General features: G+C 28.6%; 4 protein-coding genes and 1 non-coding gene across 6 annotated transcripts; 4 read left to right on the plus strand and 1 right to left on the minus strand.

The window, feature by feature from the left end:
* Positions 1-319: 319 nt before the first annotated feature.
* Positions 320-2642, plus strand: LOC124928194 (phytoene synthase 2, chloroplastic-like). Of its 2 annotated transcripts, XM_047468724.1 has the most exons (7): positions 320-343; positions 587-1161; positions 1249-1299; positions 1386-1558; positions 1629-1864; positions 1993-2185; positions 2268-2642. In XM_047468724.1, exons 2-7 carry the CDS (start codon positions 660-662, stop codon positions 2457-2459), a joined length of 1347 nt encoding a protein of 448 aa, XP_047324680.1. In that variant the 5' UTR covers positions 320-343; positions 587-659; the 3' UTR covers positions 2460-2642. The 2 variants fall into 2 exon arrangements, with proteins under 2 accessions (XP_047324680.1, XP_047324679.1); XM_047468723.1 differs by lacking the exon at positions 320-343 and having other exon boundaries at positions 385-1161.
* Positions 2643-2788: 146 nt separating this feature from the next.
* On the minus strand, positions 2789-6193 carry LOC124925752 (ras-related protein RHN1-like). Its single transcript, XM_047465832.1, has 8 exons — positions 5967-6193; positions 5808-5885; positions 5549-5716; positions 4774-4822; positions 4290-4363; positions 3411-3504; positions 3117-3236; positions 2789-3017 (listed from the first exon to the last, which is right to left on the minus strand). Exons 1-7 carry the CDS (start codon positions 6003-6005, stop codon positions 3136-3138), a joined length of 603 nt encoding a protein of 200 aa, XP_047321788.1. The 5' UTR covers positions 6006-6193; the 3' UTR covers positions 2789-3017; positions 3117-3135.
* Positions 6194-13698: 7505 nt separating this feature from the next.
* TRNAS-AGA lies at positions 13699-13780 on the plus strand. Its single transcript has one exon. It is a non-coding gene; the product is annotated as a tRNA-Ser (tRNA).
* Positions 13781-13868: 88 nt separating this feature from the next.
* On the plus strand, positions 13869-17200 carry LOC124926295 (beta-catenin-like protein 1). The gene is made up of 8 exons (XM_047466490.1): positions 13869-14996; positions 15129-15213; positions 15443-15539; positions 15641-15704; positions 15815-15871; positions 16571-16608; positions 16706-16787; positions 16882-17200. Exons 1-8 carry the CDS (start codon positions 13941-13943, stop codon positions 16972-16974), a joined length of 1572 nt encoding a protein of 523 aa, XP_047322446.1. The 5' UTR covers positions 13869-13940; the 3' UTR covers positions 16975-17200.
* Positions 17201-17702: 502 nt separating this feature from the next.
* Positions 17703-18610, plus strand: LOC124926447 (microsomal glutathione S-transferase 3-like). Its single transcript, XM_047466675.1, has 3 exons — positions 17703-17868; positions 17955-18203; positions 18293-18610. The coding sequence occupies exons 1-3, from the start codon at positions 17756-17758 to the stop codon at positions 18366-18368; spliced, it is 438 nt and encodes a 145-aa protein (XP_047322631.1). The 5' UTR covers positions 17703-17755; the 3' UTR covers positions 18369-18610.
* Positions 18611-18612: the final 2 nt, after the last annotated feature.

The following is an 18612-nucleotide window of genomic DNA, read 5'->3' on the forward strand; positions in this document are numbered from 1 at the left end:
TTAGGTCAAATTTTATTTTATTTTTATTATATAAATAATTATCATCATAATTTATTAACTATTATAATTTATTAAAATTATTGAAAATAGAAATAATATTGTGAAATGTTTCTAAGATAAAAAAGATATTTTTTAAAAGTTTCTAGTTCATAGTATACTAGACAAAACTTGTATTTTATCAACTTTTTATTTTGGATAAAATATCTTTTTTTCGATTCCAATAGGCTCAATTTTAAATTAATTTTTATTTTCTCTAATGATGTGGATGCTTTTACACCTAAATAATATTCAATTTAAACAACTATTCAATGTCCTTTCACTCCTTTGCATGACTATCAAGCTGGTGGGTCTCTCTCTCTCTCAATCTCTCTCCACTGACCATTTTATGAACTTCATCTTCTTCATCATCATCATAGTTATCATTTGCTAGTTGATTTGGTTGTTCATCATCATATTGAGCATATTTCATTAACCTAAAAAATGCCCTAATTCCCTTATTTTGGAGATCCCCATTTCTAACTTCTTCTTTTTTTTATCACTGGTTACTTCATTCAGAAGCTAATAACTTCAATTTGCTTGATTTCAGTATTCGGTGAATTGGGTTTTGCTGAGAAGTGAGTCAACTCATCTGGGTGGTCTCTAATCTACAGAAATCCAAGATGTCTGTTTCTCTTTTATGGGTTGTGTCTCACTCTCACACTCCTGATTTATATAGCTGCTGCGGATTTTCATCGATCATCAGAGAAGGAAACAGATTCTTAGATCGTTCGAAACCCAACGCCCGAATTCGAAGTTTAATCCGACATGCAGAGTTAAGGAAGAACTTGAAACATAATTGGAATTCTGTCTCTTCTAGTTCAGATTTGAGGTATCCATACTTGTTAGGTAATGGTGAAAGTGAAAGGAGTAATAAAACCCAAATGGTTAGGAGTATGATAACTACTAACCCTGCTTCTGGTGAAATAGCGCTATCATCCTCTGAGCAAAAAGTGTACGATGTTGTCATGAATCAGGCTGCTTTAGTTAATAGAAATATCAAATCCAAACCCGACCAAGATGTTAAACCTGAAATTATCCTTCCGGGAGCGTTAAATTTGTTAACTGAAGCTAATGATCGTTGCAGAGAAGTATGTGCAGAGTATGCCAAGACATTTTACTTGGGTTAGCATTTTCTCTTCCCCCCTTATATCCAATTAACTTGATTTTCGAACCAGGCTTAGTTTTTTCAATGCAAATTTGTCATTTCAGGAACACTGTTGATGACACCCGAGAGACGAAAAGCAATCTGGGCTATATATGGTTAGCTTTATATATATATTTTTTTTTATGAAAAGAGTATCCGGGTCAGTTTGTTAGCTAACAATTTGTTAGTTCTCGGTTTAAAGTATGGTGTAGAAGGACAGATGAACTAGTTGACGGTCCAAACGCATCACACATCACTCCAACTGCTTTAGACAGGTGGGAATCGAGACTCGAAGATATTTTCGAAGGCCGCCCATTTGACATGCTTGATGCTGCATTAGCAGACACTGTTGCTAAGTTCCCAGTTGATATTCAGGTCAGACTTTGTTTCAAACATGATTGAATGCTGCTAAGTTCTCATTCTGGTCATAAATAATGTGTTGCAGCCATTCAAAGATATGATTGAAGGAATGAGGATGGATTTGAAGAAGTCTAGATACATGAACTTCGACGAATTGTACCTTTACTGCTACTATGTGGCGGGTACAGTTGGATTGATGAGTGTTCCCATAATGGGAATCGCCCCAGAATCTCATTCCCCGACCGAAAACGTCTACAATGCTGCCCTGGCTTTGGGGATCGCAAATCAATTGACTAACATACTTAGGGATGTTGGGGAAGAGTAAGTTAAAAAAAGAAATTGTAAGATGAAAATTGGATTATTTGGATCAAATCAAAATAATCCTTCATCAAACAAGCTCCTAGTTTAGTTTAGTTGTCTGAACTTTGACTGTTGATGAAAATGTGCAGTGCAAGGAGGGGTAGAGTTTACCTGCCACAGGATGAATTAGCACATGCAGGAATCTCCGACGACGATATATTTGCAGGCAAGGTGACGGAAAAATGGAGGAGTTTCATGAAGAATCAAATAAAAAGGGCTAGAAAGTTCTTTGATGAAGCTGAAAAAGGAGTAACAGAGCTCAGTGCTGCCAGTAGATGGCCGGTATAAGTAGATGAACTATCATATACTTTTATTGAAAATCGGTTTCATAATAAAATGTGAGATATATCTTTTGCGGGTGCAGGTGTGGGCATCGTTACTTTTGTACAGACAAATATTGGATGAGATCGAAGCGAACGATTACAACAACTTCACAAAGAGAGCTTACGTCAACAAGCAAAAGAAGATCATTGCATTGCCAATGGCGTATCTCCAATCTATCGTTCCACCATCGACAAAAAATAACCAACTCCCTTGGCTAAAAGTGCGACTCTAAATTGACATTAATTCTGTATATGATAAGATTTAAAAAGAAAAAGGGTTGCAGTTAGCATCTTTTTTTTCAGACTGAAAATAGTTGCAAATTCTTTGCCCCTTTTCTTGTTATAATTATTTTCTTTTTTTTAGATTATTTGAAATTTTTGATAAATAAATAAAAAAGCAAGTGTATTTTATTCTCTCTTCACCATTTTTATCATTGTTCATTTTGTTAAAGAGAAATAGATATTTGAGTGATGATCCAAATATGCCAGTTTGTTTCAAAGAGAGCTTTAAAATGTGTACACAATCAAAATATAGCTAATAAAATATTAACTTTATTAATACAAAATAAAATTTTGGATTCAAACTTCTTGATTTACTATATTAGCAGAACACAAAAACAGACTTAACCAGACAGTATATCAATCTCTACTCATTTACATCAATAAGTTTGAGTAGCTAAAAGAAGAGAATAAGGTCAAATCTTGGAAGCTAGAGGTAAAATTGTGATAAAACATTGGAACAATCAACCTTTCACCTTTAAACTTCACATTATATGATTGCGTGTGATATCCTGCAGAAAGAAAAGGACATCCTGACAATCAAACACCGACCATTTTATTCAAGATATGTATAAAATTGATATATAAACCGAGGTGGTCATGAATATTACTGAAGAAGAACAAATAGAGTCATGAAGAACAGCATGAAGCTCGTGCTCCTTCAGCTGGTCTATCAACGAGAACCATTCCTGATGGGGTTTGAGCTGGCTGAGCCCTAGGCAACCTCTTAGCTATGAGACAAACGAAACAAGCAGCATTAGTCTTCCCTTTAAAGATATGGCTTATATACAACCTACATAAAAATAACTGACATGCTTGAATGGAGAACCATAGGTAGAGAAGATCATTACACTGCCAAGAATATAAAATTAATCCATGTAGAAGCACAAGAATTAGGGTCATACCTATTTCATAAAAGATATCATTGACATTGGCAGCAGTTTTGGCAGAAGTTTCCATGAAAAATAGGCCATTTTCCTCTGCGTATATGCGTGCTTCCTACCAAGTTATATAAAATAAAGACATATTTTATGTAGACAAATCAGCTTTGGACATTTGACCTATAATAACACAAATCAGCTTAGAAAGAAATGTGTTCTGTTACAATGGAACACTCTGCTAAGTACTTCCGTTTAGTAGGGTTAGGGTTATTATTGGGGAATAAATAGAATAGAAGACCCTAACTCTATTATATCATTTGTTTATATCAAGTTGTAAGAAGTTTTATTTATTTTTTGCATATAGGATTTTAAACCTTGTATTAATAATTAAAATCATTTACAAGTTTGATTGTAGCTTGTTGGTAAATTTACAGGTGACACTCTAAAGTGTTATATCTAGAGTTTACACGGTTTGAAAAAATTATTGAAGTATAAAGAATTGAAATGTGGCCCCTCCCCTTCCATTCTCTAGTAACTTCTTGTATTTACTCATCTCAACTTTCTTCTCTTTCGCTCATAAAATCTCATAAAACCCAGAAAACCATAAGAGAAAAGTTTAAAGACTCATTCATTAATGATTGCCAACTCTATCCAAGGGATACAAGTCTAACCCAATATAACAATGAACAGAGAAGCTGTGTGATCTCTTTTAGACCGATGGACATTTTCACTAACAACTTAGGCTGCTAATGGACTTTAGTGTGGCTTATACTAGCTGATTTGATCTTCCATATCCAGAAGAGTGGTGCTAAAGTCATACATATGGAAAAAGAAGGCTCAGAATGCTTGAAATTCATCACAGAAACATGTGCATGCAATCTGGATATTATTAATTTGACTTACTTCTGCAGTCACTATTCTCTTATCATCCAAATCAGCTTTGTTCCCAGCAAAGGCCATCACCAGGTTAGGATTACCTATTACCATCAAACAAAACAGTTTCAGAAATGCAGAAAATAATAAACACAACTAGAAGATACTTGTATATTGTATATGGAATTCAATGTTGACATTTTTCTTATTACTTAAGGTGCAGATACAACAAACTCATGCAGAAAACCAAAATGTTAAAAAAATATAGCACAAAAATAGTTGCAGTGATGTTCTAGGAGGCAATTACATATTTGCCTCAATCGCTAATTGGGACAAGGGATTTTTCTTGCAAAAATGAGTTTGGGTAAAGGCTTTGACTCAAACCCTTGATTTAAAATAAACAGCCCCTAAATCAATGCTTCAACATATGCATTGATCTTTTGTATATATCAAATTCTCATTAATTGCATATTAATGAGATGTCCTAGATACCAAAAAAATACAGGTAAAACACCTTGTTTTTGAAGTTCTTGCACCCACTTCTTAGCTCGTGCAAAGGAATCCTGTAAAGAGAACAGAAGATATGAAAGTCAGTGATAATAAGCCATCCTGTAATGCCAGAGTATATGACGATGATATAGAATCGATTCAAAGCTGGAATTTCTCACAAGCCCTTTATCAGGAGGGGGAGATTTCAGTTAAAGGATTCCTCCATCATATCACAGAGATAGTTTTTCTCCATCCTAAAACTTCCAAACAACCTCTTCTAACAACGTGATGTTATTCTGTCATGCTAAACAAACCAACACTTCTACATCACCGCATACTACAATTGATAATGTCGAGAAGTTAAGCCAGATTAGCAGTTAAGTTCTATATTCACTATGTTTAGTCTTCCTATGCATCACTATTGCCGAATAGTTTACTTTCTAAACTCTTAAATTCTGTTTCCTATTCATTCCGTAAACAACGAATAAATACTACACTTCTGTACTATTGTAAGCATAGAAAAGAAATACAAATACAAGAAGCAGAACAGAAGCATAAGTGCTCCCTTTTTAATGTTCTTTCTTTCCATTCAATCTAGTCCAATTTCTACTAGTCAAAAGGAAGGTGTGTATCTATGGAAATGATGCAGAACTTCTGAATGTTCTTTTGTGTGTTCTAGTTACAATTAGAAATGGAGAAACTACCGACTTGTTTGGAATTAGTTCTTAGCATGAAGCGGCCGTAGTTAGTTGATTAAGACAAACAATTTATGGGCGCCAAAGCATGTAGGTTATTATTACCGCGCTAGTGATGTCGTAAACGATGATAGCAGCAGCTGCACCTCTATAGTACATCGGAGCTAAACTGTGGTACCTTTCCTGTCCAGCTGTATCCCAGATCTCGAATTTGACAGTCGCGTCATTGACAGCCAGCGTCTGAGAGAAGAACGCGGCCCCAATTGTGGACTCCTGCAAATCAGATCAGATCAGATCAGATCAGATCCTTCGATCATCATAAGAACGCAATCGTACCCCCAAAACTTAAAAGAATAAAAGGTACCTGGAATTCGAGGAATTGACCTTTGACGAAGCGCATAACGAGGCTCGATTTCCCAGCTCCCATGTCGCCCAGTAGGACCTGAAGGAAGACGGCATTATTGAAAGATCCTCTAATGGTATCATACATGTAAGTAAAGAAATGAAGTCGATTAATTATTACCAATTTTGCGTTGAGATTATTCTGCCCCATTGTTGTCATCGAGTAATCACAGACAGGAATCGATTAAGGATCTTTTTGAGATCAGTAAAATAGACTGAGGGGGGAGAATCAGACCTTAGTATCCAAGAAATCAAGAACAAGTAGATGATGGGTTTTGCTTTATGATGATGGGTTCGGTGTTTGACTGAAGATTAAAAATTGAAACTTTCACATCAAGAAAGAAAGAAGATGAAAGGGAAAATGAACTTTTCTTCTCTAGCCGAAACAGCACTAAGTCATGTCTCAACATTTATCTCTTCTCACCTAAAATTAAAATTAATAATACAAAATTAGAGTAATAATATAAAAAATCGTAAAAAATATTACAGTAAAATTTTAATGGGCGGGTCAACACACAATTCGATCCAAATATTCATTTATTCTCACATATATCCAAATTAACCACATCTCTCCACCCCGACAATCCGGACACTTTAAAAATTAAACATTATTATATATATAGATTAGTTAGTTAAAAAGTTGAACTTATATTGTTAAAATGTCACGCGTTTATCAAATTTTGAGTTGAATTTAAAAAATAAAGTATTATTAGCCTAGTTGGTTAAAAGGTTGTACATGTTTTTGTTAGATTGCAAGTTCGAACCATACCTATAGCATTTTTAACACAATCCGACTCAAGTATCAATTTACTCTTACATATATCCAAATTAACCACGGCTCTCGACCCGACGATCCGGACACTTTAAAAATTAAGCATCATTATATATATATATATAGATAACAAATTAAAATATTTAAAACTATTTTTTAATTCACATAGTGTGAATTTCATAAATAATATTTGATAAATAAGTTTGAAAATCTCTTAAGAATATGTTTGAAATTGTCAAAATTAAAAACTCCATATATAATATTCATTAATTATGCATTTAGTTTACTTGTTGAATAATTCTTAGTACTAATTCGATTAACAAGAATTTTTAACCAAGAATGTTCATCAATGATACATTTCTCTACCTTAATACATATTTTAACTATTTTTCTTGTTAAAAGATGTTAGAACAACTTTAATTTCCCAAATGAAAGTTATATAATAGACTTACAAATTATATTAATCATAAGTCAATTTGCCTCCCATTTTTGTAATGACCTAATTCCTTATATTTTGCATTATCAAAACCATTTGGAGGTATGTAGATATTAAAGTAACTTTTTTCAAATACAAAATTCTGACTAAATACTAAGTTTATGCTGCATTGGAATTTAATAATAATCAGAGTAAGAGAGGGAGCAGCGAGTTTTTGCTGCCCAAACACCTAGAATAAAGTTTTTTTTTTCTTCTAGTTTTTTAAAATTGATAAAAAAAAAAATATTAACTTTAGTTGTAAAATTAAAATTTCTCAATTTCTATGACTACATTTATTTGTTATGTTTGAAAAAAAACACAATAAATCTAATTAAATATCTTATTAAATAGACTATTGACCTTGTAAAAACACTTCCAATATATTTTTTTTTAGAGATAAGGCGTATTATACTTCTTGATCATGCTCCTATTCGACAACCATAAAATTTCTTCTCATGCCGGGAACGTCGTCGCTCCTAAAATCAATAAAAAAAACAAGTGCTAAGTTTCAGATTAGTGAATAAATCAAAACGAAAAAAGAGACATTTATGGCTCGACGTCTAAAACGCACTATGCTCCGCTTCAACAAATGAGAGTTTTTGGTGGAACCGGTGAGCCAAGCGAGCCGATTAGACCCACATTTTTATTCACTTTCCCAAAATATCAACTTCTCTCGATAAATCCATTAATTAACTTACTAATTATATATTTTTCTCAATAAACTTAATAATTATTTAATTTTACAAACCTAATATATATAATTAAAATTAATAATATTTTATTAAATAATTAATACAAAATTTAAATATTATATATTAAAATTGAATACATTATATAAATATTAATATATTTTATTTTTTTAATTTTATAAATATAGAAAGGTATAAATAAAATTAAACATATTATATTAAATAATTAAAATAAATATTCTAAATTAAAATAAAAAATATTACAGATAAAATAAAATTATACATATAATTTTATTCTTACAAGTTACCCATAATATGGGTTATAATGCTGTAGATAAAATATAATCATAACTACTGGATAAAATATAATCATAACGAAAGTAATTATAATTATTGTTTAGTGGATTTATATTCATATATACAGTATTATTAATATTATACACAGGACTATATAAATTTCTATAAAATTTAATATTTCATTTTTATCTTTTATTTTTTTATTAAAGTATTAAAATTTTAATTACTTTAGTATATTTTAAATTTTTATTATAATTAAATATTTATTTATATTTAAGTGTGTTTAATTTTATAATTTAAATAATAATAATTGAATTAATTATTTTTATTTAATTTTATAATTTATATAAAAATATTACATCTAAACAAAAATTATAGGATTTTAAGGTTAAAATTATTTATTGTGATAATTTTATAAATAATTAAATATAATAATTATTTTAAAAACTATGTTAATTAAAAAATAGAAGATGTACATAAAATTATTATTATTAATGTTTTATTTTATATAAAAAAATTATTATTGTTTTAATATACAAAAATTTATAATAATAATAAAATTTAATTAATATATAAATAAATTTTATTTATATAATTATACAAATTAAATTATAATAATTGTATATAAAAGAATGTAATTCATATAATAGGATTGTTTATTTTAAAAATAAATTTATATGATAATTAAATATTAATTTTAATATAATTAATATTACAAATTATATATAAAATAAATATTAAAATAATAATTCATCTATAAATATAAGAATAAAATATTCTTTTATATTTCTTGTACCATATCAACTAAACACATAATAATAATAATAATAATAATAAAAGTTATATAATTTATACTTAATTATTCTTAACCAATTACTAAAAATTTATATAATTTATATATCTTAATACCACTTTCTAATTTTACAATTATATATTTTTTAAATTATTTATTTTTATCTTTATATAATTTTATAAATATATTATAAGAAATAAATTTATAATGTTTATATAATGTATATTTATTTAAATTATTTAATTTTACAAATATTATATATATAATTAAAAAAATGATATACTACACTATACAGTAAAATTGTTATTCAATTTCTTTCTTTATTTTAAATTAAATATTTTTATTTTATTTTATTTTTGATACATAACCTACATCAAAATATCTTTTATTTTGGATTATTTACATCATTACAAGCACAAACAACAATTAAATTTTATGAACAAAATTGTTATTCAATTTCTTTCTTTATTTTAAATTAAATATTTTTATTTTATTTTATTTTTGATACATAACCTACACCAAAATATCTTTTATTTTGGACTATTTACATCATTACAAGCAAAAACAACATTTAAATTTTATGAACAAAATCTCATAAAAAAACATTGTCTAAATATTTAAAATAATATTTATTTATTATATAAAATAATATAAATAAATTAAATATTAATATTAGATATAATTTTAATCTACAACTTTACAACTTGTAATTATAAAATATAAATAATATTTTAATTTTATAAAAAAATTATTTACTAAAATAATAAAAAAAATTTTTATTAATTTAATCTCTTAATCTTAATTTTAAATATTTATTTACATAAACCATATAAATAATAAAATGTAAAAAAACAAATGATTATTGTAGTAATTTATTAGAGTTCTAGCAGTATAATAGCAGTATAATGGATGTTATTAAAGTAAATATTTCAATTCTTTAATATATTAAAATTAAAATAATTTTTAAAATAGATTTATAATAATTAATTATTTTTTGAATTAATATTATTTTTATAATTTTTTTATTTTGAAAATAAATTTTTTTATTAATTTAATTTTATAATTTCCATTTTTAATTATAATCCCTAAAAAATATTTAAATTTAACTAATATTATTTAAATATATTTATAAAAAAATCAATATTATTAATTCCAAATATTTTTTTATTTGAAATATTAATTCAATAAATATTATTATTATTTTAAGTTTGTAGTAATATATATTTATATTATAATAAAAAATCAATTAACTTTTAATTTTATTATTACTAACAAAATATATTTAATTAAAATTTTAAAAAATAAATTATATATATATATATATTAAATATATATTTTTTGAAAATATATACGTTATTAATAATTGATAAATATAATAGATTAACTAAAATATTTAAATTTTCTAAAATTTTATTTAAATATATTTTAGTTATTAAAATAACAAATTTTGGATATTTTATTACAAAATAAAAATTTATTAATTATTTAAATAACTATTATTTTATGAATTTCATATAAAATTTGAAAATATTAAAAATATTATATTATATATTTTTTTATTAAAATAATTTTAAATGAGTTTTTCAAAACTATATATTAATATATATATATGAATGATTTATGTTATATTATAATTTTTTTAATTAATTACAAAATATATTTTTTAAATTATAAGTATTTTGGAATCTTTGATTATTTTATAAAAATATTATAAGTTTTAATAAATGAATAATATTTAAGAATATTTTTAATAATAATTTTAACTAGGATAGGATTAGATATAATGTAATTTTATATTTATTAATATTTAAAAATAAAAAACATTTTAAAATAATATTAAACTTTTAATATATTTTTTCATTTAAAATTATAATTCTTATTTAAATATTAAAATTTTTAATTGTAATATTATAAATAATATATATTTTGTTTATTATTTTATGTTAATAATTTTTGTTTTGTTATAAAATAAAATCAATTTATAACTGATATTTATGTATTTTGTAGTTTTTGTTTAACATTTAAATAAAGAAAAATTTGGATTAAAATGATAAATATTTATAAGAATTTATCAAATTAACTATATTTTTATGTTATATTATAATTCTTAATTTTAATTTTATGTTTTTAATATTCAAATAAATATATTTTTTCAAGATTAACATTAAATTTAGAGATTGCTATATAAAAAAAATTAATAATTGAAATTATAATTTAAAATATATTTTCCTGATTTTTCTTATATTATTTTAAGATTTTAGGTAAAATGATTGTTTTATTAGTTGGATATTAATCTCAATAATTTTTTTGTTAAATATAATTTAAAATCAAGAAAAATAGTGACACATATTTGTTAATAGTTGAATAATAATATCAATACTTTTTTAAATATAATTTAAAATTAAGAAAAGAGTGATATATTGTAACATTATTAAGTATTGAGTGAATTTGTTCCACATGTGTAATTAGAGGATATGTTGTATCTTTGATTAAATATTGAACACAATGGATAATATGATTATCTTATTTATATGATAAAAGATAATCGCAACAAAATATTGCTCTTATAATAAAATAAATTTGGGAACTTACATAATTCATTAGTAGTTATTGTGTGTTATAACAAGAATTTTTTACATAACTTTTGGTTTGATAAATAAGACGAAATATTTAACAGTCTACTTGTTTGTGAGGCTTGTACTTACTTTTCCTTACAATTAATTAAAAAATGAATTATGAGTGATGAGATTACTAGACAAGTTTGAGCCTTATTTAGAGGATTGTGAGTAATGTTGAAAACTGAGTTAATTAAGAATTCTGAATAAAAAAACAACTAATAAGTAATTTCAAAAATATATATTATAATAATAATTCTTAATTTTAAAAGGTAAAAAGATGTGGTTAATTTGAATATATATTTGAGAGTAAATAGATACTTGGGTCAAATTGTGGGTTGACTTCCTCATAAACTTAAAAACGTTTAAAAATAAAATAAAAAATATTATAGGTATGTTTCGAACTTTCAACTTAACAAAATAATGACAACCAATTCACCGACTAGACTAATAAGACTTTATATTTTTTAATTCAACACCAAATTTAATTAACGCGATACATTTTTAACCATAAAGTTAAACTTTTTAACTAACTAATATAATATATATATATATATATATATATATATAATATGCTTAATTCAAAGTGTTTGAATTATCGGATCGAAACTTTGGTTAATTTGAATATATATACGATATGAGAGTAATGGATATTTGGGGTCAGATTGTGAGTTGACCCACTCATAAACTTAAAACGGTTACAAAATTTAAATGTCCAAATTGTTAGGCTAACAAGACTATATATTTTAAATTTAACACCAAATTTGATAAACGTAGAAAATTCTTAACAATATAAGTTCAATTTTTTAACTAACAAATATATATATATATATAATAATAATAATAATAATAATAATAATGCTTAATTTCAAAGTGTCCGAATTATCAGGTCTAAAATTGTGGTTAAATTGAATATATATATGGGTTGACTCACCCATAAACATAAAACGGTTAAAAATAAAAAATGATATAGGTATGTTTCGAACTAGCAACCTAACAAAACAAGTATAACCATTTAACTAAGTGTGATTGAAATGTGGTTTGCCGAATGATAATAGACTGGTAATAATTGAAAAAGTTTAAAAATATGAATCAAATATTTAATTGACTAAAGTGTGATGTCACCTTACTAAATGTTAAAAAATATGAATCAAATATTTGATTAACAAAAGTGAAAGTGAGGTCACGAGATGAGAGATTTATTGAGAAAAATATGTGAAAAAATGAGTTATTTTTCCGAAGTGAATAAAATGTGAAATGAGAGTATTTATTTTTTATTTTAATATATTATTAGTAATTTATTAAGAATTTTTAAAAATTAAATACATATTATTACAATTTTTTTATTAAATTTATTTTGTTTATAGTTTTATGGCTGACCATTTTTAGTAATAATAAATTTTAAATTTGAGTAACTTGATTCAGAGATCTCTTATAAAATACAATTAAAACTAACAGAATTTGTTCCAAATTAACACAAGGAATTAGACTATAATCTATCTCGACTAAATATCAAATTTAATGATTATCTTATAAATAAAATGTAGAGCAATGGAAAAAGTAATTATTATAACGGTGTCAACATAAGTATAGGTGGCACAACATTTTCTCTTTGATGGAGATTAATATTAATACCTTTTCAACACTAAACAAATTATCATTTTTTGTGTAATGACTAATGTTAATGTTTCTCAATTACAAATTGATAATTACTTAAATACAACAGGAGGAATTTACACATTAAATTTCACCTTATTAGAGACTTAGTAATTGTAAATTAACTTTTTACTTATTTATTTAAGAAAAAAAAGAAATAAGTTTTACATTATTAGAAGCTTTTGGAGTAATTGTAAACTAACTTTTTTATTTATTTAAAAAATAAAGTAAGCATGACTATAATAATTATAACTACCCATTTTAAATTTCTAACTTAAACCATTATCAGAATTGAACAAATAGTCCCCTTTTCTAGCTTAGTGGCAACAAGAGGTGGATATCCCCAGGCCTCTATGAGGTCCTGGGTTCGAGTCCGTCACGCGACAAGTTCTGCGTCTGATTAATTGGTTAAGTATGTTTGCGGGCTATGTAATTAACTTGGTGGTTATCGGGCGCAGAACTTGAACAAAATAACTAGGCGCAGAACTTGAACAAAAGAATTTACAAGAGAATTCTCATAATAAATTTCTTAATAAGTTAGGACAACAAACATCAAGTGGACGTGCCGGAGTGGTTATCGGGCATGACTAGAAATCATGTGGGCTTTGCCCGCGCAGGTTCGAATCCTGCCGTCCACGGTTTTATTTTTCACTTTTTTTTGCCCTTTCTGGTTCTAAGCGAGAACTAAAACCCTTTGTTCTTCGTGTAAGTAAATTCAGGTCCTCCATAGTTGCTTGACCTGGTTCAGTCATTCTAATGAATTAGGGTTTTGATTTCAGATACACGGAAAACCTCAAAATGGATGTCTCGGCTGCTCGAAATGTTCCTTCCAAACGCAAGAGAGACATCTCCGACGATGATAACGCCGTCGACCTCTCTATCCTCGAAGCGGTGGAGAAGTCTCAAAACACCATTGAAGTACTGGACATGAAAACGCTCAGAAGACTCGTGCTTGCCTTCGAACGCCGTCTCAAGGACAATATTGAGGCTCGCCTCAAGTATCCCGACCAACCTGAGAAATTTGCCGATTCTGAGATCGAGCTACACGAGGAGATCGAAAAACTCAAGATCCTTGCCGGAGGACCTGAACTTTATCCTGAACTCGTCAACTTAAACGCGGTTCCTTCAATTCTCGGCCTACTGAATCACGATAATACCGATATAGCCATAGACGTTGTTGGCTTGCTGCAAGACCTAACAGACGAGGACGTTTTGGAAGATAACGACGAGCCTGCTCAAGTTCTTGTCGATGCGTTGGTCGAGAATAATGTGCTGGAATTGCTTGTCCAGAACTTACTTAGATTGTCAGAGAACGATCCGGATGAGATGGCGGCAGTGTACAATACTCTAGCAACGATTGAGAATATGATTGAAGTTAAACCGGTGGTAGCAGAGATAGTTTGCGAGAGGACTAAATTGATGAGGTGGTTGTTAGGGAAGATTAAGATTAGGGAGTTCGATGGTAATAAACAGTATGCTTCAGAGATATTAGCAATTTTGCTGCAGAATAGCACTGCAAATCAGAAGAGGTTAGGGCAGATGAACGGCGTCGATGTGATGTTACAGGCGGTGGCGATGTACAAGTCACGCGATCCGAAGACGCAAGATGAGGAGGAGATGGTGGAGAATTTGTTTGATTGCTTGTGTTGCCTGTTGATGCCTTTGGAGAACAAGGAGAAGTTTGTGAAGGCTGAAGGTGTGGAATTGATGATTATTATCATGAATCAGAAGAAATCCTGCTATGGATCGGCTACAAGGGCGTTGGATTTTGCTATGACAAATTATCCACCTGCTTGTGAGCGATTTGTGGATGTAATGGGATTAAAGACTGCGTTTCCTGCTTTCATGGGTAAGGCAAGTTACTATCTTATCTCCCTCCTGCATTTGCTATATTAAAATTATAACTAGATGTGATTCTTTCTTGAGTTCATTATTCATCATCATCATCATCATACCATTGACAATAATTCCAATCTCTCACTGTAGATCCCCATAAACAGCAAGAACAAGAAGAAACGTTACAAGGAGGAGTTGGAAGAGCGCCTTGTATCACTAGTTGCCTCGTTATTTGGTAAGAAGAAATCAGTTAGTTTCCTTGTGGATTTATATTTTCATTTTCTTGGAGCCTGTTTCGGGCTTTTATCAAAATTCTGAACTATTATTTTTTTGGTGGGGAAAGGTAAAGGAATGACCTTGTTTCATGTATTGATTCTATATTGTTTGCAATTTATGATTAATTATTTTGCTACTCTGCTGTGTCTACTATCTATGGATAAATGCTAATCAAATTGTTCTATTAGGTGGAGTTTTGAGGGGTTCTAGAAAGGAAAGATTATTAAGTAAATTTGTTGAGAATGAGTGTGAAAAGATTGATCGACTCATGGAGCTTTACATGAGGTGATTACTTTCTTACTTTTCATATAATGTTATGTAACTTTGATGTTTCTTACTTTCTCTGAGCAAGTATGTTTCCCTGTTTTGTTGTTTTTTTATTCCAGATATGCAAATAGAGTGAAAGCGGAGACAGAGAGAATGGATGAACTGGAACTTGATGATCTAGAGGTTATCAGTCTTTTTTTTAACTATAGTTACTATATTCTTATCTCATTTCTGTTGTACATGATTTGGATTTATATATGTTGGTTGGTAAGTTTAGTGCTTGTTCATTTCAGATGGATGATGACGAAAAGTACAATAGACGATTGGAATCTGGACTTTACACTCTTCAGGTTAGGAACTTACGATTGTATTTTAGTAATGGTCAAAGTGCATCTATCTGTCGCATATCCAGAAATTCAAGTATTTGTTCAAAATTGTTTCATATTAGTAGCAGCCACTGCATGCCGATCATACTCATAGCCGGTTACATTTTGTTATCATCTTCTTGGGAGAAATATATCTCTATCTTGATTCCACCCATTATTTGCATAGTAATTTTCTGCCCCCCCTTGAATTGTAGTCTTCTTAGTTCTCATCGCAGTCTTAGAATAGTAGCTTTCTTTCTTAATTCAAATAACCCCTTATTACCTCATCATCAGTTAAAATCATAACTATTATATAAAATACTAAGTGAAATCTATGTGCTAAAAACTGAAAATTAAGTACTAAATATATTATGAAAAATGTATTCCAAATATAATTCACCAAATGTTTTTCACCATTAAGTAAAGTTTGACTTGAGTGGTTTACTAAATTCTATTATCGAACCATTTAATTGAAAAAGGTAATGAAGTTATTATAGATTAGAAAAACAAAGGGTTACCATGCATGCCTCTCTCTTAGAGAAGTTGGATGGAATCATGGTTTTCAACAAACCATACTGTGGGTATTATGACAGATAAATATTATAATATATAATTTTTGCATTTTGTCTGATTTTTATTGCTTGGAGCTTCTAACACCTGCTTCTTCTATACATGATGCTGCAGTTGATAGCGGTTATTTTAGGCCATCTTTGGACATCCGAGTAAGTCCTGAGGAATTATGTTTGGTTGATTGTGTTGCTGTTTTAGTCATTGGCATTGGATTCCTAATGTGTTGAATATTATGATGATGACATTTAGGCATCCGAAAATGAGTTCAAGAATTGAATTACTTCTAAAGCAGAATAGACTTACGAAAAAGGATGTCAGGGATATACTCCAGGTGTGCATTATATAACCCTAAACAAACTCTTTTAATCTTTCATCAGGATGCTCATGACAACATTGATTTGTTTATTGAATTAATTGTATTCCAGGAGTATCATGACAACATTGGCGATCTAGAAGGGCCAGAAGAAAAGGAGAGAGGACAATCAAGGATTCAAAGATTCGTAACGGCTTTCTCATAAAAAAAAAGAAAGTGCGGTCTTTTCTCTTGTTCAATCGCCATTTGCCGAGTTTGTTAGAATCAAAATTATGTCTTGTTTTTAACATTGTCAAAGTAGTCAAGATCTTAAAAATGCGTTGTATTTAGTAAGAATTATTCCATCACAACAGGTATCGAAGCCAAAAATATTTAAATTGTTATTCAAAATTTTCATCAGATTCAGAAACTGTTGCTGTTTTGGTTTGTGATTTTATAGTCTCTACACTGAATCATATGTATGGTTTTTGGAATTGCTCTCAAAATTACAGGGAAATTGTATATAAATAATTCAATGTTACAACATAAATTATAAATGAACTAAGAAAAAACAAAGTTAAGAGTTTTGGTATATATATATGTTTAACACTTTGCTGAAATTGTTTTTGAATTGCAAAATAAATAAATAAATAAATTAGCCATAATGAGACATTTCTTCTAACTTTGGAATAAAATAATGAGATGCTTTTCATCTTAGGAATAAAATCCTTCGAAAATGGTAAAATTCATTTTAATTTTAATTTCTACCCATATTCATTAACATGAAATTGAAATAAAAGATTACAAATAATCTTAAGAGTTTTTGGCTTGGGAAAAAAGACAAGCGGAAGATTCTCGTAATCGCAAACGTCACCATTTCAGAAGTCAAGAAATAAGGCGTTCGGTGGGGGTGTTAGCTTTTATATATATATAATAGCCCTAAACAACAAACAAACATTATCAATTGTCAATTTTCTCTGTAGATCTATCTATCCATTTACGCCGCCATGTCCGGAGTTGAGATTGTTCCGAAAGAGTTCGGCTATGTGGTTCTCTCCATCGTTTTCTACATTTTCCTTAATTTCTGGATGGCCGGTCAAGTCGGCAAAGCCCGCAAGAAGTAAGTGTAAACACTCTATTATCTTCTCTTGTTAGATCCAACAAAATTAATTCTTTGTGTTTGTTTGGATATTATTATGTATGCAGGTATAAGGTGTTCTATCCTACGTTGTACGCTACGGAGTCGGAGAACAAGGATGCGAAGCTGTTCAATTGCGTCCAGAGAGGACACCAGAATTCCCTTGAAATGATGCCAACTTTCTTCATTCTCACCGTTCTCGGAGGCATTAAACACCCTTTAATCGCCTCTTCTCTTGGTCTTATTTACACCTTCTTCCGCTATTTCTACTTCACCGGTTACGCCACCGGCGACCCCCAGAAACGCCTCACCGTCGGGTTAGTTCTTTTTTCTCTATATTTTTCAATTGTATAATATATAGATAGATAGATTAAGATCATTGATTCATTCATGAATGAATTTGCAGGAAATATGGGTTCTTGGCGTTGTTGGGTCTGTTGATCTGCTCAATCTCATGTGGAGTCAACTTGTTGCGAGCATAAAGAAAGAAAGAAAGAAAGAAACCCCCCACAAAGTCAATAATAATATCTTCAAATAGTTTTATTATGATTAGAACTATACTGTCTTTCTTTCTTTTCAATGTTTTTATTATTAGAATAATTAAGGTTAGTTGTTCCCCACAACTAATGAAGTTGACTAAGTGTGTTTCTGTTAAATCTTTGTCTTTTTGTATTATTACCTTTTTCCAGATTTTAATCAATGAATGACATTTTCTTATTATTAATC

The sequence above is a fragment of the Impatiens glandulifera genome, chromosome 2, assembly GCF_907164915.1.
Source record: "Impatiens glandulifera chromosome 2, dImpGla2.1, whole genome shotgun sequence".
Classification (NCBI taxonomy): domain Eukaryota; kingdom Viridiplantae; phylum Streptophyta; class Magnoliopsida; order Ericales; family Balsaminaceae; genus Impatiens; species Impatiens glandulifera.

Coding starts and splice junctions, on each gene's coding strand:
- LOC124928194 (XM_047468724.1), top strand. CDS start 660: ATGTCTGTTTCTCTTTTATGGGTTGTGTCTCACTCTCACACTCCTGAT. Junction 1,162..1,248: donor TGCCAAGACATTTTACTTGG/GTTAGCATTTTC, acceptor TTGTCATTTCAG/GAACACTGTTGATGACACCC. Junction 1,300..1,385: donor AGCAATCTGGGCTATATATG/GTTAGCTTTATA, acceptor CTCGGTTTAAAG/TATGGTGTAGAAGGACAGAT.
- LOC124925752 (XM_047465832.1), bottom strand. CDS start 6,005: ATGACAACAATGGGGCAGAATAATCTCAACGCAAAATTG. Junction 5,886..5,966: donor ATAATCTCAACGCAAAATTG/GTAATAATTAAT, acceptor GTCTTCCTTCAG/GTCCTACTGGGCGACATGGG. Junction 4,823..5,548: donor TTTACGACATCACTAGCGCG/GTAATAATAACC, acceptor TTCTCTTTACAG/GATTCCTTTGCACGAGCTAA.
- LOC124926295 (XM_047466490.1), top strand. CDS start 13,941: ATGGATGTCTCGGCTGCTCGAAATGTTCCTTCCAAACGCAAGAGAGAC. Junction 15,214..15,442: donor ACTAGTTGCCTCGTTATTTG/GTAAGAAGAAAT, acceptor TTGTTCTATTAG/GTGGAGTTTTGAGGGGTTCT. Junction 15,705..15,814: donor TGGAACTTGATGATCTAGAG/GTTATCAGTCTT, acceptor TGTTCATTTCAG/ATGGATGATGACGAAAAGTA.
- LOC124926447 (XM_047466675.1), top strand. CDS start 17,756: ATGTCCGGAGTTGAGATTGTTCCGAAAGAGTTCGGCTATGTGGTTCTC. Junction 17,869..17,954: donor GTCGGCAAAGCCCGCAAGAA/GTAAGTGTAAAC, acceptor TTATGTATGCAG/GTATAAGGTGTTCTATCCTA. Junction 18,204..18,292: donor CAGAAACGCCTCACCGTCGG/GTTAGTTCTTTT, acceptor ATGAATTTGCAG/GAAATATGGGTTCTTGGCGT.